The sequence below is a fragment of the Hyaena hyaena genome, unplaced genomic scaffold, assembly GCF_003009895.1.
Source record: "Hyaena hyaena isolate Hyena2069 unplaced genomic scaffold, ASM300989v1 scaffold_203, whole genome shotgun sequence".
Taxonomy (NCBI): domain Eukaryota; kingdom Metazoa; phylum Chordata; class Mammalia; order Carnivora; family Hyaenidae; genus Hyaena; species Hyaena hyaena.
The window spans coordinates 2,027,845-2,044,009 of record NW_024080835.1 but is presented as its reverse complement, the minus strand read 5'-3'; the positions used below and the strand labels follow the sequence as shown (position 1 = coordinate 2,044,009).

The following is a 16,165-nucleotide window of genomic DNA, read 5'->3' as shown; positions in this document are numbered from 1 at the left end:
TCTGAGTGGTCCAGCAAGCACTTGTTTACCAAATATTTACAGTTTTTTTCATTTTCCTGCAAAATGTATTGCTTCCGCTTTAAGTCCCAGACCCCTGCCCCCTTCTCTTTAGATCAGAATGACATATATATAATTCATTTTGCCTGAGTGTCTTTGGAATTTCCAGGTCTGTGTGGATTCCCCATATGTACGAAATTAATTTAGATTTTCTCCTGTTAATCTGTCTCATGTCAACCTGATTCTTGAAGGGCAGCTCGAAGGATCCTGTAGGGCAGAGGAAATTCTTCCTCCTTGTCAATGTAAATTCTGTAACTCAAACTACAACTCATCAGTTTGGACGTTGTATCATAGATCTTATGTGTATTTTCTTAACTTCTGTCAAACTCTCATTTCAAATCTGAAAGGATAATTTTGAGTCATGGCTTTATGTCTCCTTTGTTTATTTCAGTTCTCCCTCCACCTCTAAATCACTACAATTGTACAAACAATGCTAAAGGTATAAAAGGAGATCCAGCTGCCGCTGTTACAACCATGTAAGCATTCAGAAAGTGGGCTAATCATCACAACCTGATTCCGTATTCTAGAAAACTGGTTCCATTATGAAGACCCAAACCCCCTGCCCTCGGGCCTTGCGGCCTTAACCACAGCAAGTGGTTCATGAATATCTGCTGCTGCAAAACCCAGAATGTTCAACCACAAGCCAATTTTTATCCAAAAATCTCCTCTGCCATGAGTTAACCTGGGAGGTGGGTCTTATGAGAGGCAAGGAGAAACTTCAAGTCACCCTACATTTGACCCAAAGGCCTCAAAACCCCCCGCAGTGTGTTCCACAGCAGGAGCTCCTCAAACCCTTACTGTGCACGCAAATCACCTGGATATCCTGCACAGTTCAGGCTCAGATTCTATAGGTCTGGGTGTGGTAGAGCTTTTGCATTTTAACAAGCTCCCAACTGATGGCAACACTCCTGGCCATCGGGCTCCCAGACCACGTTTTGCATAGCAAGGCTACAGAAAAGAAATGGCCTCAGCTGTACATCAGCCTACCCTCTCCAAAACCAGGCCTGCTTGTCTGGGCCATCCTTACCTCTGGAGCGCTATCTCCCCATCTGTTACCTTCTTGACACTATTTACACGTACAGACAACCACACCCCATGAACCTGAGGACTTGACACACACCTAGGCTCTGACCTTAATTATGCCAATTAGACCCATGGTGGGGGGGCACTTAAGTCAACAGAGACAAGACCCACATAAACATGGCATGATGTTTGAACACAGAGCATTCAACACTTATTATTCATTTTCATTAACTTTACCTTGATGAAGGACTCGTTATTGGTTGCTATGTATACTCGAAAAGACAAGGATGGATTATGGTCAACAGCTTTGTAGAGAATCACAGCCCCGTGGTGGTATACCGTTTCTTCACTTTGAATAACAGGTCCCACAGGAGAAAGAGAGCTCACGTGCCATTTGACATGGGTTGCAGAATGATCCACAGTGGATTCTAACGAGGCCCCAGAACTTTTGACGTGTAAGACTTTGAACGTCATATTGGCATCATGGTCTGTTAAAGCATGGAGGTAAGTTAGTGTTCCAGACAGTATATGGATTGCACACATACTCTCACATATGCGCACACTAATGAGACTTTTAGAAAATGAGTACTTACGACCCAAGCAGAGGGAATGTGGGAACTGAATGGAAGTAAGACAGTTTGGGTCACATTTAACATCAAACAAGGGTCCGCCAACAATCCAGGGCTTAACAACCAGGTCTGCGTATTTGCTCCAGGACAAAACACAATACTTGATATCAACTTTTCTGTTAACCTCAAATATCAGGCCAGTTTCTGTACACTGGTAAGTTCCCTCCGCATCCAACTTTAGTCTGCATTGGACAGATAAGAACATCTGTTTAGGCCTAACATTTGGTCAGCAAGGGACTTCTTAAAATTATTTAGGTTTTTAATTTCATTCAAAAACATTAACAAAATTCTACAGCATTTTGAAGAAGCATCACTATCAAAGAAAACAATCCAAGTAGTTACATAAAATGTGTGAAATGAGTGATGTCATTTTGTGTTTCCCTATTTGGGGTCATTTTTAAGTACAAGGTTTTATATTACTGATGATATTAAGTCTTCTGTATTCACAACTACTTACAAAAACTGTTCCCGGGAAAGGAGCCTGGGGGTCACTTGCTCATTGTGTTTCTGAAGAAAAAGTATATACACATATGCACATAACCAAGTAATATATAAATAAATGTTGTTTTCTTAAAGGAAACTAGAAATCATATTTTATAATTAAAAGATACTTACATTTTCAGCATTACAGTGTTCACAGTAAGGTTGGATTTTATTAAGTTCTAAATAATAGAGAAAAAGTTTTACTTATATGAATGTGATTGGCATTTTCCACTAAAATTTTATTTAAAAATTTTTTTTTTGAGAGAGAGCAAGAGAGAGACTGGGGGAGGGGGCAGAGGGCGAGAGAATCTTAAGCAGTCTCCACACTCAGTACAGAGCCCAACACAGGGCTTGATCCCACAACTCTAAGTTCATGACCAGAGCCGAAATCAAGAGTTGGATGCTCAACTAACTGAGCCACCCAGGTGCCCCTCAAAGAAAAAATTTTTAATAAATATATGTGATATGACCAGATCACAAAATTCAAAAGTACATGCCCCTCAGCAATAACAATATCTAAAAGAATATTCTGGAAAATGTAAGTTTATACCTGAATGTAAACGATCTTTGGGCACTTCTTTGTCCTCCCACTCTTGCGCTGTGAAGGAGATCATCACACATGTACTGACACAAGTCATCCACAGGTAAGTCATGCACTAAAGCACCCAGCTTCAGCTTCCCAACTTAACAGAATTTTAAGCACGTATTTAAACACTTCCATGTGTCAATCCAATGACCCATGACACATTATGTTTGTCAATCCCACTGCAGGTCTACGGTGTGAAATGAGCTTGAATATGACTCAAGTTTCAGTGCGCCCCATCTTGGTACATAAACCTTTACGTGATCTTCTTATGCGGCAGCGAAGGCTCTGTCCCCATCCTGCAAACCTGACCCACATGACCCCCTCTCACACAAGCAGGGGAGAGAAACAGAGGAAACTGGCGGGATAAGCGCACTGCCTGGTTCTTACCCTGAGCAGAAGCTTCCTCAGTGGGAGACTCTCCCAGCTCCCCATCTGTGGAGACAAGAGGAGCATAAGCAATCTCTTCATGGGTCATTCCTCACTAGGCCAGTGTCCCTACTGGAGAGCACAGCTCCACAGAAGCCTCCTTCAAGGCCCATGATAACTGCTTGGCTGGTGTCAGCCCTCGAGCTGTTAGAGATTAGCTTGGGAGAAAGGAATTAACATCCTATTTTAGGCATATTTAAACTGGAGCTATTGTAAGAGTCTCTGATTTAGCATGCAGCCTCCTTCCATATGGCTCAAGGCCCTATACGATCTGGCTCCCCATTACCTCATTTCCTGCCTGTCTGCCCACACCTACCGCCCTCCAGTCACCGCCTGCCATTTCTCCATCCCCAAAGCACACTCCTAACTCAGGACCTTTGCCCAGACTGTCTCCTCCTACAAATATTCATGCTGCTCTCCTCCCCTCACTTCCTTGTGGTCTCTGCTCAAACATCCCTGTATCTGAGAAGCTTCTCTCACACACACACACACACACACACACACACACACACACACACACACACGCACGCACGACCCTGCAACAGGGCCTGGCTGACTTACTCACTCTTCCCCCTTCAGTTTCCTTCAGGGCTTCTCACCAACCGGGTAAGCTGTACAGTTTAGTGTTTCCTGCTTCCTGTTTCTCTCCCTGCGAGAATGTGAGCTTCATGAGGACTGTATCTCTAGGGCCTGGTAAGTGCTCAGTGACTATTTTCTGAATGATTAGAATTCCATAATACAAAAATATATTAAGAAAGGGGAGAGAAAGAGAGAGAGAGAAAGAAAAGAGAGAGAGAGAAAGAAAGAAAAGAGAAAGAGAAAGAGAAAGAGAGAAAAGAAAAGAAAAGAAAAGAAAAGAAAAGAAAAGAAAAGAAAAGAAAAGAAAGAAAAGAAAAGAAGAAATAAATTACCATTCCCTAAGTCCTCAGGAAGTGTTAGACGACTTTATTAACTATTATTTTGCTATGGTGATAGGTGGGACTTATTTAAAAATTCAAGAATTCTAGACAACACTGTCACTTACATTTTAAAGGTCTGAACAACCTTTGGGAGGGTCACCCCATGGGTAAGGAACTCGACACATAATGCAAGGTCCTAACCATCACCAATGCCCAGTAGGTACAGATACCCCCCCAAGAACAGCACTCCAGCTAAGGCACACAAGCTGACTGATATCCTGGCCTTCTGGGGAGGTATCCAGGGACCAGGGTTGCAAGACAGAATCAGCTTTATTTTTTTCTTTCCTTTTTAAATTTTTTTTAATGTTTGTTTATTTTTAAGAGAGAGAGACAGAGCATGAGCAGAAGAGGGGCAGAAAGAGAGGGAGATGCAGATTCTGAAGCAGGCTCCAGGCTCTGAGCTGTCAGTACAGAGCCTGACACAGAGCTCCAACCCACGAGCCATGAGATCATGACCTGACCTGAAGTTGGATGCGCAACCGACTGAGCCACCCAGGCACCCCAAGAATCAGCTTTAAGAGACAGCATTAAGGGGCCCTTTGGTAGCTCATTCAGTTGAGCATTCAACTTCCGCTCAGGTCATGATCTCAAAGTTTGTGAGCTGAAGTCCCATTTAGGGCTTTGTGCTGACAGTGTGGAGCCTGCTTGGGATTCTCATTCTCCCTCTCTCTCTCTCTCTCTCTGTCCTTCCTGGTTCACATTCTTTCTCTCTTAAAAATAAATAAAAACATTTTTAAAAATTAAAAAGAAAACAGAATTAAGGTAAAGTGGCAAATTCAGAGTCCTGGACTCAGAATACTGCAGATCCGAAATACCCAAACCCTACACCACACAATCCTCCAATCATAATTTCTCAGCTACTGTCTGATGAAGGATCATAAAATGCTAAATTATTTATGGGCCGTATATTACATTGTATTTCATCCACACCCCATGTTTTTCTGCCTTGGGAGCAGAGAAAGGGAAAGGGATTCAAGAATCCTAACCAGCCCACAAACACAGAGTCTCTGATCAGGTCTTCCCAGCCAAAACACAGAAAAGTGATGCAATTCTCCCCAACTTATAAACCACAGCTTCCCTTCCATCCGCATGATGGGGGTGACCCCAGAATTCATGCCTGTGAGTAGAAAGCACATCCACTCAAGAAGAGGGTGAGTGACCAGCACTACCAGCTAGCCCCCAGGGCAGCAAACACTCCAAGGTAGCCTACCTGGGCTTTCCACCTGACTTGAGAATGGAGGTGAGTGGGAGGGCACCTCTCTGATCTCTCCCCTAACAGGAAGGATAAAAGACCTTTTAACAAAAAGAATCACTGTGAGTGAAGGCAGGACCCCTCACATGACCTGGGGCTCCCAGGACAAGCATCCTTAGCCAGCCCACAGAAGATGTGAGGGCACTTTTACTGCCAAAGAATACCAAGAAGTCTAATCCAGCCAAGGCCAAGGCTGGCCACTCTTGCCCCACACACTCCCTGCTGACCACAATGACCCCACCCTCCCATCCAATTTTGAGTCTATCTTGAGCCTCATTGACTCCAAACACCTTCCTCCTAGGTTGCCTTGCCCTGGTGAGGCCCTGGGCCAGGCCTAGCTTTTGGATCCTGAGCGTCCTGCCTCCAGAATCTGTCCCCTCAATCCCTTGATCCAGTTATTACCAGGGATAGTATCAGAAAACTGATCCCAATGCACAGCTCTCTAATTTCACTTCTACCTTAATCCATTCTATAGAGGCTAGACTTTTGACTATGTTTTGAAAGATGAAAACTGTCCATAATGTATAGAGAATTGAGGCACATGTTTTTTCTTTATAGGTATCAGAATATGACAACTCCGCAAGGGTGATAACACAGATTGTTACAGGTTCTTATCAACGCATAACACGATTGCAAGAAACTTAGAGTTACTATCACAGGTTTCCCACTGGGAAACTGCAGAGAGAATCAGATCCTATATGGGACTTCTCTACAAGTGAAGAGATTTCATTTATTTAATAGTATTACAAGGAGCCCTCTGACTGCCTTGCTACAGTGTTCATGGGCAGATCACAGTCTAAGAATTGGGAAAAAAAATCCTACAGTAAAATAAAATCACTTAAAATACAAGCTTAGTCACTCACAAAACTTTAGACCAAAACCGTATTTTATATTTAGAATCTCTGCCCTTAAAAGTGGTTTCATACTCAAGTTGTTCACAAGGAACTAGACTGGCATGCCAGGAGACTCTAAACCACAAATGGTACATTTGCAGCAGCAAATAGTTCACTCTGCCCTAATCTGCGAGCAGCGACCACCACAAGAGGAAGCCAGGCCCGCCTGCGGCCGCACTGCAGATTACAGGCGGTCTCTCAATCTTTCCTCCTTAGAGGAGCTAAGAGCAGAACTGCACATGTACAGTCTTGGCCTCCATGCAGATCAAGAACACATGCACGGACCGGTAGCTTAGAGAGCTCACATTTGCAAAACACATACAGAAATGTCCCAATGTTTACCTTAATTTTGCACATGAAAAGATAAAAGAACAAGCAGAGGGTAACAAAGGATCCTTCCCTGACTTCCTTTCAACAATAAAAAATAAAATTCAGAGGAAGGATATACTTACTTGTTTTTTCTGGTTCTGGTTCCTCATTATCTACAAAAAAAAAAAGAAAAAAAAAAAAGGCTCAATCAAATTCTCTTGACAACCAAGAGGAAACCGGGGCTAATGGGAGAATAGGTAAAATGTTTGCTTTTCGCCAATAGCAACCACTTCCTGTCTTTCTTCTTCAGCTCATCCTGTTCAGCCACTTCCCTTGCCAACTAAAAAGTATTCACCATGTAAGTATTTTTTCAGGACTTCATAAAACCATACTGGTAATGTGTTCTCACACCATATAAGGGATGTATGCATTCATTTAAAATAAAAATAAAGGTTCATATGTTTAAGTAGAATTCCATAATTTAAGAAAGACACATATGACTCACCAGATTCACTTTCAGAGCTGTCCTCAGAACTGCTGTCCTCAGAACTGCTGTTGTCTCCTGAATAGAGTCATATGCCGGGGGAGGTACAAAACATTTGTTCACACGGTGAACAAAAATAGGAACTATTTTTTTAATTATACATATTACTTTTTTTAATTTGAGAGAGAAAGAGAGAGAGAGAGAGAGAGAGAGAGAGAGAGTCTCAAGCAGGCTCCATGCTGAGCATGAAGCTTGATCCCACAACCGTTGGATCATGACCAGAGCTGAAATCAAGGGTTGTACACTCCTCTGATTGAGCTACCCAGGTGGCCTCTAATTATACATATTATAAAACAGATCCAAACTCAACTAATTTCTTCTTAATAAATTCTCACTAAGTCCTAAACTATGGTTCGTATAAAAGGGGGTTTATTTTCCTTTGGAAATGAATAAAATGCACTTTTAATTGTTTAAGTATGAGCTGAAATCATACTTTGCCTGCAGTAATCATTTCATTCGGTTGTCACTCAAGTCCTACCCAGCCTTGACTTGCCCTTACTGCTCCTGTCTTCCTCTTGCACTTGCACATCTGGACAGCTCACATGCACAAGTTCAATGACACAACAGTAAAGAATTCTGGAGAGTAAATGCCACTGACTGAAGCACAGGACAAACTCAGTCCATATTATTCAACTACTTCTGGAAAGAGTGGTTTCCAAGAATAGGGACCTTGGGTCCTTGGTCTCCTTCTACTTCCTTACCCCCAACTCAGTATCTCAGCCTTTTGCAATCAGGCTTCTGTTCCCACCACTAGTTAGGAATCCTCTCCCTGATGTCCCTAAAGGACCACGAACCCCCAGAAAATGACTCCCACAGGTAGACACCTACCACTCCTGCTGCATGATGCTCCCATGAAGTCTGTCCTGGTTCTCCAACCTCCCTGTGTGCCCTCCACCCACCCTGCAGCTCCTCTCTGCCACCCCCTGCAATTAACACCCCAGCCTCCACTCCCCATTCCCAGCCTCCTTTCCACTTTGAGAGCCCTCAGAGGGCATTGCACCCACTCCCCAATCGGATTCCAACCTCCACCTCCAGGGGCACCCTCACCTCTCCTGGCAGACCCCAGAAGCACGCCAGGCCCAATCTGCAGGCCAGGTCAGGCCCCCTGCCACTCCTCATTCTCTCCTCCTCCCAGGTTGCAGACACTGCCCTGCCCCCCATGCAGGCTCAGGATTCAGGGAGCACATACACAGAAAGCTATGAGCATCCCTCTCAAATCCTCCCTCCCTCCATCCAGAACAAAGGATTGGCAGCAGTTACGTGGAGGAAGGAAAAAATGGGAGAAAAATGATGAGAACAATGATGATAGCAGCTAAAAGCAGCTTTTTTTGAATGTTCCACGTGCCAGGCACTGTGTGTGTGTGTGTGTGTGTGTATATATATATATACATATATATATATATTCATTCACGTATTTACACGTATTTACTCATTTTGTGTATATATACTTTACATATACTTACATAAAATGCTTTACGTATATTTACACATTAAACATCACAACTGTCCAGTGATGTAAGCTGATGCAGTTAATTTACTTAAGCAAGACCACCACCCCCATGCCATCCTCCCCCTCCACCCCCCTCCACCGCCACCCCCCCCCCCACCGCCGCCACCCCTCCATGCCAGGAAGTCTGGAGCTAAGATTTCAACTCAGGCAGTCTGGCGGGAACCTTGTTGTCTCAACCATGTTGTTACACTTACAAACATGCTCATTATTACTTCAGCAGATCAACCTCCAAGAGCTGGTGACTGACTGGAGAGGGAGTAGGAGGCAGGTTCCTGCATGAGAGGATGCCTGAGCGGAGAGTGAGGTGCTGACTGTGTAGGAAGAGGGGCTAGGAAATCAAGTGATGGGACATGGCCTTGGCCCTCCAGGGCTGGAAGCACAGACAGTGGTTTTCAACCTTGGCTGTACCTTGGAACCACCTGGAGAGCTTTCCCAACACATCCAGGACTCAGGACTCAGGACTCAGACATTCCCTAGACGGTCTGATTCAGCTGGTCTGGGGTGGGGCTGAACAGTGGTATTGATCTTTAAAGTCCCCAGATGACTACAATGTGCAGCCAGGCTTGAGAACCACTGGGCTAGAATCAACCTATTTTAATCACCCCTCTGTTCCCCAAATCTGAATGCCAGGATGATTGCCAGTCCTTCTCCAAGCCTTTACAGATACTTCCCCACTGCCTGAAGTCTCTTTCCCAGGCCCCACCTCCAGAGTTCCCAGGGACCCATTAAGGCCCAGCCCCAAGTCACTTCTACTGAAAATCTCCCTCACCCCACCAAGTAGCCACGCCTCCTCTGTGATCTATTCTATCACATTTATCCGACTGGCAAACCGAGGTCTGGAGGTCCTCTGAGGTCCCTGGTGGATCACGGCTGTGTCTTATCACCTTGATTTGCCAGCACTCATCCCCACACAGATGCTCCATGAATGAATGCACACGTACCCAGCCTAAAAGTACCAAGCAGACCAAGACAAGCCTCGTAAGTCAATTCCCTTGCCTATTAAAACTGCCACCTACCAATATGGAGTGGTTTGTCCCCTTCTTCGCTTTCTTCTTTACCTCCGTGGGAGGAGGCCAGCTTGCAGGCCAACAGCCAGTGAATGCCTAAATGTAACAAAGCAGCTGCAGTCAATAAATAAAATAATCATTTTCCAAAACTGCAAATGTTTCATACAGTATAGAGTACGTTTTTTAATAACTCAACAATGACTTAGAGTACCATACCTTTCTCTTCTGAAGAGGTGTGGTGATGATCATCGCTAGAACAAGAAAAGAAAAAGACTTTTAAAAACAGATACTAGAGGTGCCTGGGTGGCTCAGCTGGTTAAGCATCCAACTCTTGATTTCGGCTCAGGTCATGATCTCATGGTTTGTGAGATCGAGCCCCGTGACAGGCTCTGTACTGAGCGTGGAGCTTGCTAGGGATTCTCTCTCCCTCTCTCCAGCCTCTCCCCTGTTCGTGCTCGTTCTCTCTCTCAAAATAAATGAATAAACTTAAAGGATACTAATTTTATACAAAATAATTATGAAAATCTTCAAAATGATCATTATACTTTGTTTCTCTAAAAGTGTTGCAAATGAAAGAACTCTCTCCCTCCCCAATAGATTTCCTGCCTCTCTCACTCTCCACCTATAGCCTGACTCCAAGCCAAACACTCAATGGAATTTATCAGGTGTGCACCTGATGGCCTTCTTGTCCCATCACATCCTGGGGAGCCACCACCGCACCTTCAACTATTGCCACATCCACGCCCAGCCATCTGGCCTTCCTCTGTCACGTCTCCAGGGACACAAACCTAACTCCCATCCTGCACTGGCCTCTAGAGCCTCCATTCAGTTCTGAGTCACCCTCCTACTTCCAGGTACTCCTGTTCTGCTTCTCTGGCCTCCTCCCTCAGATATAGCACTCTGAGGACTGAGGGTTCACGTAGCTCCGCTGTAACTAGAAGGTCTCTCCCCTGTCCTCACCACTGCTCAACTCTCTGTGCCCTGCGTGCGGCAGTCTCACAAGAGAACATGTGATCTCCACTCTCCTCCCCATTTTCTCCTGGACTCAAGACCACCAGTTGGCTGCTCTCCCACGTTACCAGTGACTCCTGCCCCGCACACCCAATGGGCCTCTTCAGTCCTGAGTGACCACTGTCTCATTAGACAAAGTAGGTGACAGGCTTCTCCATGGCTTCCACGTCCCTTCTTACCCGGTCTGCGGCCACTCCCCACCTCCTCTGTTGCAGTGACCTCTCCTCTCTGTGTGGTTCACCCCTGGCTCCATCTGCTCCAGCCTCCGGGGCATCAACGCAACCCGGAATCACATCTGTGCGCCCTCCTCTTCCCACTCCTCACACTGCCTCGGGGCTCACCTTCATGACAAGGTTTCAGATCCTAAATCTGCACCTCCTTCCCAGGCCTCAGAGTTCTAGATGCCGGGGATCTGGTGGTCCCTTCAGCATTTTAAGTACGGTTAGCACTTAACTAATCATCGCTTTCCCTCTTCCTGAAAACCTGCTCCTCCTGATGCCTTGACGGAGAATCCCACTACTGGGTCACCCGCCTGGAACGAGCTGGCACCAGCTCCTGCCCCCTTTTCCTTATCAAGCAGCCAGTCCATGTCCTCCTGAGCCTCCCCTCTCTACATCTCTCAAATCTGACCCCTCCTCAGCACATGCTGTCTCTATCTCAGTTCAAGTGTGTGCTTGTTCACTTGGGTACACTCGCTCTCTCTCTCTCTGTCTCCCGGTCTCTCTCTCATTGGCTCTCACCTGGTTAGCTGATTATAATTCCCTCATAATTATTATACATCAAGTGATGGGAGTCTTACTCTCTTGGCTCATCCTTCATGTGCCCATCAGTGTGGTCTAATCGTGTCTTTGTTTACACCCTTCTGTGCTTCTCACTGCTTTCTGGCTAAAACCTAAGTTCCTTAGCAGGGCGCACAAGGACCTCCACCCTGCTCCTGGTCTCCCACCCGAGGTGGTCCCCCAGAGGGAAAGATGTTCAGTGTCCTAGGCACACTCTAGCACACACACACCTCACTCTATCATCACCCTTCACACAGGATCACTGCCTCTGGCCTTCCAAGTCATGTGCCCCAACTCTGGGTGCTCCATGGACATGTGCTATGATCTTTCCCGCCCCCTGGAGTTGTGACTGCATGTAAATGACCACAGGATCACTGCCTCTGGCCTTCCAAGTCATGTACCCCAACTCTGGGTGCTCCATGGACATGTGCTATGATCTTTCCCGCCCCCTGGAGTTGTGAGTGCATGTAAATGACAGACCTGCCCTCCCCTTGATGCCAAAAGTACTACTCATCCTTTTAAGAACAGCACTTCTCAAAGTACGATCTGAGGAACATCAGAACTATGGGAGGTACCACCGAAAAACAGTTCTTCTGGGCCCACCGAATCAGAATCTTTGATGAATAAAAGACAGGAAGAAAACAATGATGCTAGTTGCACTTATAGTGTTTAAAACCTTTATTTTCTCACTTAATCACCCCAATAAGCCTATGAAGGCCATTTTACAAATGCAGAGAGTGAGGCTCAGACAGGTTACTTAACTTCCTCAGAGCCAAAGAGCCAACAGCTAGAAAAGCAGCACTTGACTCTAGGCCATTAGGCCTTCTAAGCCCATGTACTTGCCTGGTACCAGGCCTTCCGTCGCGGCCCACCACTCCACCCCCAAGCCTCAACCCTGATGGCAAACTGAGGACGAAGACAGCAAAAGCAGCAGCAGACCAACCACTTTCCCTTTGCTCCTCTTCACCCCCAAGTTCTTTGGGACCCCCAGATGTTGTAAACCTCCTTGACTCAAGATTTTACACTGGTAAACTTCTCCAAGTATTTGCTATTTCCCAAATTCCATGACTCTAGGAAATATACACACATTCTCATTTTCAGACTTAACTCCTCTCATTTTTTTAATCCTCAACTCCTGCTCAAAAGGTCGGGTGGTGGTGGCGAACCTGTAATTGGGAAATGCTTCAAGAAACTAAGAATGGCTAAAATATGGTTTTTAATGAGATGTGTAAAAGAACAAGCCAACCATTACATCTTTTTTCCCTCTAGACTCATGTCTCTTATAATGCAGTCGCTATGCTTTTTAATTTGAAACTTATGAGAACGTGGATTAAAAGTTAGCCATTCTTATTGCACAAAATATGCCTGGTTAAAACCCACTTCTGTGTCAACAAAACTGTATTTTCCTCTTAACTAGTGCTTTCATTTTCCCCTTTGTATAGCTGCTTATCTCTCTTTCCAGACATATATACATCTGCTTAGATATTAGAACTTTAGCTAAAACCCAGAAAGCCTCTGTATAAAACCCTTTATTTTCTCCTAAGTAGATGAGAGTTGAGTGGTGTCTGCGATGAGATTAGTGGCCAGAAACACCGGACACCAGGCAGCTAAGGGGGAAGGACTTAGACCCGAGGAGGAGGAACCTGCCCACGAGGCAGCCCACCTGCCCATTCCAGCCACGTGGAGGAGGCAGACCCCAGGGGACCCACAGGGCTCCTTGCCACTACAAGAATGCTAGGTCCCCACACTCTTCTGTGCCATGTGCACCACTCTAACGTAAAACCACAACAGCCATCGAGAGAGAGCGCCCATTCCAAATGTTCTCAGTGTAACTCAGGGACTGAAGATAAGTTGGAAAGGGGCACAGACATTTACTTACCACTTAAAACTCCTTAGATTTTGATCTGGACTCAGTCATTATTATTAGGCATAATTTCCTTCCAACACCAACATCAAATATAAATGCTGTCTCATACCTGTGAGCTTCCCAGGATTAGTACAGCCCCTTGCCCTTACGGGAAGGGGGAAACAAACAAAAACACCCTGCATCCTGGCACAGTAAAATCCCTGAGCTGCTATGGGACTGAAAGAACAGGCTTACAACCTCAAAGGGCTGATAGTCAATGAGGGCATTTATGGCATGTTTGTTGGAAAATGTGGACAATATTAAAATATGCGTGGGCACCTGCGTGGCTCAGTCAGTCAAGAGTTCAACTTTGGTTCGGGTCCTGTCTCACATTTCATAAGTTCAAGTTCAAGCCCCACATCGGGCTTGCTGCTATCAGCATAGAGCCCACTTCAGATCTTCTGTCTCCCTCACTCTCTGCCCCTCCCCCGCTTGTGCCCTCTCAAAAATAAATCTTTAAAAATAAAATAAAATAGTAAAATATGTGCAATATTGTTGGAATTAAGTTATAGCTTCTATGAAATGAAACCTGAGAGCTACACCCAATTCTCACATAGGTGCAGTACCTTAAAAGTTCCAAAGTGCTTTCAAACCCACCAGAAAGCACCAGCTCTTCACCCAACCCTGCCAGGAAGCAAGAAGCAGGGCCAGTACTGCCATCTCCACCTGCGGCTGAGGGCACTGCCGCTCAGAAGTGTTGAGTCACTTGGCCAAGCAGGCACCAGCTGGTGAAGAGTGAGGTGGGACCAGAATTCAAGAATCCCAACCTCTAAGGAAGCCCCTTCTCCCACCTCAGCACCTGGCTTGACTCTGTGCAGCCTGGACAGGTTGATATCAGGATCAGAATGATTTCACCCAAACCTGGCTCAAGAAGTAATAATTCTCCACTTAAACTTTTTTTTAACAATCCTTAAAATAAAAATAAAACTTTAATATGATAGTGGCTTATATTTATTAGATGTTTACTGTGTGCTGGAAATTCAGCCAAAGACTTGGCATGCGTCAATTAGAGCTCATTTAATCATTACAACAATCTTTTAAGTGCTGGACACTGGACTAGCATTATCCGCATTTCACAGTTGAGGAAATAACGCCCAAAGACCTTGGGTAACTTATCCAAGAATCCTGGTCCATCTGATTACAGACCCCAAGCTTTTATCAGTACATTTTTACAACCAAAAGCTAAAAATTCTGCCAAGCAGATGACAGAGCACCAATCTTTCTGCCTACTAAGGTTCCTACTGCCTGTGAAGGTAATTTTCAAATACAGGAACAGGGTTTTTTAGTATAATTAAATCCATACTAAGCCCCAAATCCTCCTCTAACTAACTTTTCACCAGAATGAAACCATCCAGTATCTTACTCCTGTTAGCCCCTATCAACCTTCTAGAAAACGGACCATAAAAAGCAAAGTAAAACCTGTAAGTAAATGGGTTAAGGAAAGTGGAAAAGAGTTTATGTTAGCTACAAACTAGAGTTAGTCATGAAGTAACTGTATTTCCCAGGGAATAACCCCAATGCAAGCAATGTTCTCTATAACACAGATCTCTTTTTCATCAACTCAAATTAACAAACACCTATTTACCATAACACAGGTGCTGTCCTAGGCAGGGGGGATATAAAAGTAACACAAGACACATGAACTTTGTCTCCATGGAGACATGTTTCTGATCTCTCAGATCAGAAACAAATACATATGTATATGCCAGAAGAGCAAAATAAAAACAAACATAAACTATAGGTTAGCCCAGAGCAGACTATGAGGAACCAGGAAGAAACGAGCTCTTATGCTAAGATCACAGGCATGTGACTAACAAAACAGCCAATTAAATCGTGATACTAAGGCCATCTTGCATTTTCAAAGGGTGCTGCCTCCCCACAAACAGAACCCTCTAGTTGTCAGGCTCAGAAAAAGTTGAAAATGAAAGGAACCTGCAAGATCTTCCAATCCAATGCATCATTTTTACAAGAGGAGATGGGAATCTGGGAGAGGGTAAGTGGATGAATAACCAAGATCACACAACAAGTTATAAGCAGAGACAATCTTCCAACTTGTCTCGAGTCTTCTGGTTTTCTCATCAATTCACTCATTCAGCTAACACATGTGGAGTATGTGCCAGATACGAGTGAACAAAGCAACAACACCCATCAGCCTGATGGGGAAGCCTGACCCCCTGCATCTGAGACAAGAAGCGCTTTGAAAGAATGACAGGACAGCTCCTCTAAGATGGAGGAATTGAGGAGGACTCCCTGGGGAAGTGACATGTCAGCTGAGCCACAAAGGACAAACAGAAATGGACAAGAGGGAAGAATTGGGAGTAATGGGGGCAGCTCCTGTCTGAGACAGGAAAGAGTTGATCAAGGTCCAGAACAGGGGGAGAGCAAGTATGGTCAGGGAGAGAGAAGCAGAAGATGAGGGAGGTCAGGGAGGTGGAGAATTCCTAACTCTGTAACCAAACTGATGGCAACCGCCAGGACACAAAGTGTAATTATTCAGTCTGCTGAGTAGTCTCTGCATTTCCACCTTGGGAAGATTTAAAACTTGAAAGCAGAGGAGGAAATCACTAGTGCAGGGTCCCCAAACCCGCCGTCCTCAGTGTCTCACATGGGGACTTGCCTAAATTTGTCAGGACTGACCCCCCTGACAATTTCCAGGTTCACACACTGCTTGTATTGAGCCCAGAAGCCTAACCATTTCTCTCAAGAAAACCTCAGTCCCCCAGGCCACAAGAACCAGCCCCCACCCAAGGCCTTATAGTACTAGATGACAAAAACCTCCCAGGGGGCTGCT

The 16,165-nt window shown here is 45.0% G+C and overlaps 1 protein-coding gene across 1 annotated transcript in view; it reads right to left on the bottom strand.

Moving 5' to 3' along the window:
- LOC120238292 overlaps positions 1 to 16,165 on the bottom strand; it is a 56,448-nt gene that overhangs the window by 16,808 nt on the left and 23,475 nt on the right. The window contains exons 4-13 of the mRNA XM_039241970.1: positions 9,895 to 9,929; positions 9,688 to 9,774; positions 7,123 to 7,179; positions 6,761 to 6,790; positions 3,166 to 3,210; positions 2,743 to 2,790; positions 2,325 to 2,371; positions 2,167 to 2,216; positions 1,674 to 1,891; positions 1,318 to 1,568 (exon numbers count right to left, since the gene is read on the bottom strand). Of these exons, the coding sequence (XP_039097901.1) occupies positions 1,318 to 1,568; positions 1,674 to 1,891; positions 2,167 to 2,216; positions 2,325 to 2,371; positions 2,743 to 2,790; positions 3,166 to 3,210; positions 6,761 to 6,790; positions 7,123 to 7,179; positions 9,688 to 9,774; positions 9,895 to 9,929 (868 nt within the window). The remainder of the gene's footprint in view (positions 1 to 1,317; positions 1,569 to 1,673; positions 1,892 to 2,166; positions 2,217 to 2,324; positions 2,372 to 2,742; positions 2,791 to 3,165; positions 3,211 to 6,760; positions 6,791 to 7,122; positions 7,180 to 9,687; positions 9,775 to 9,894; positions 9,930 to 16,165) is intronic.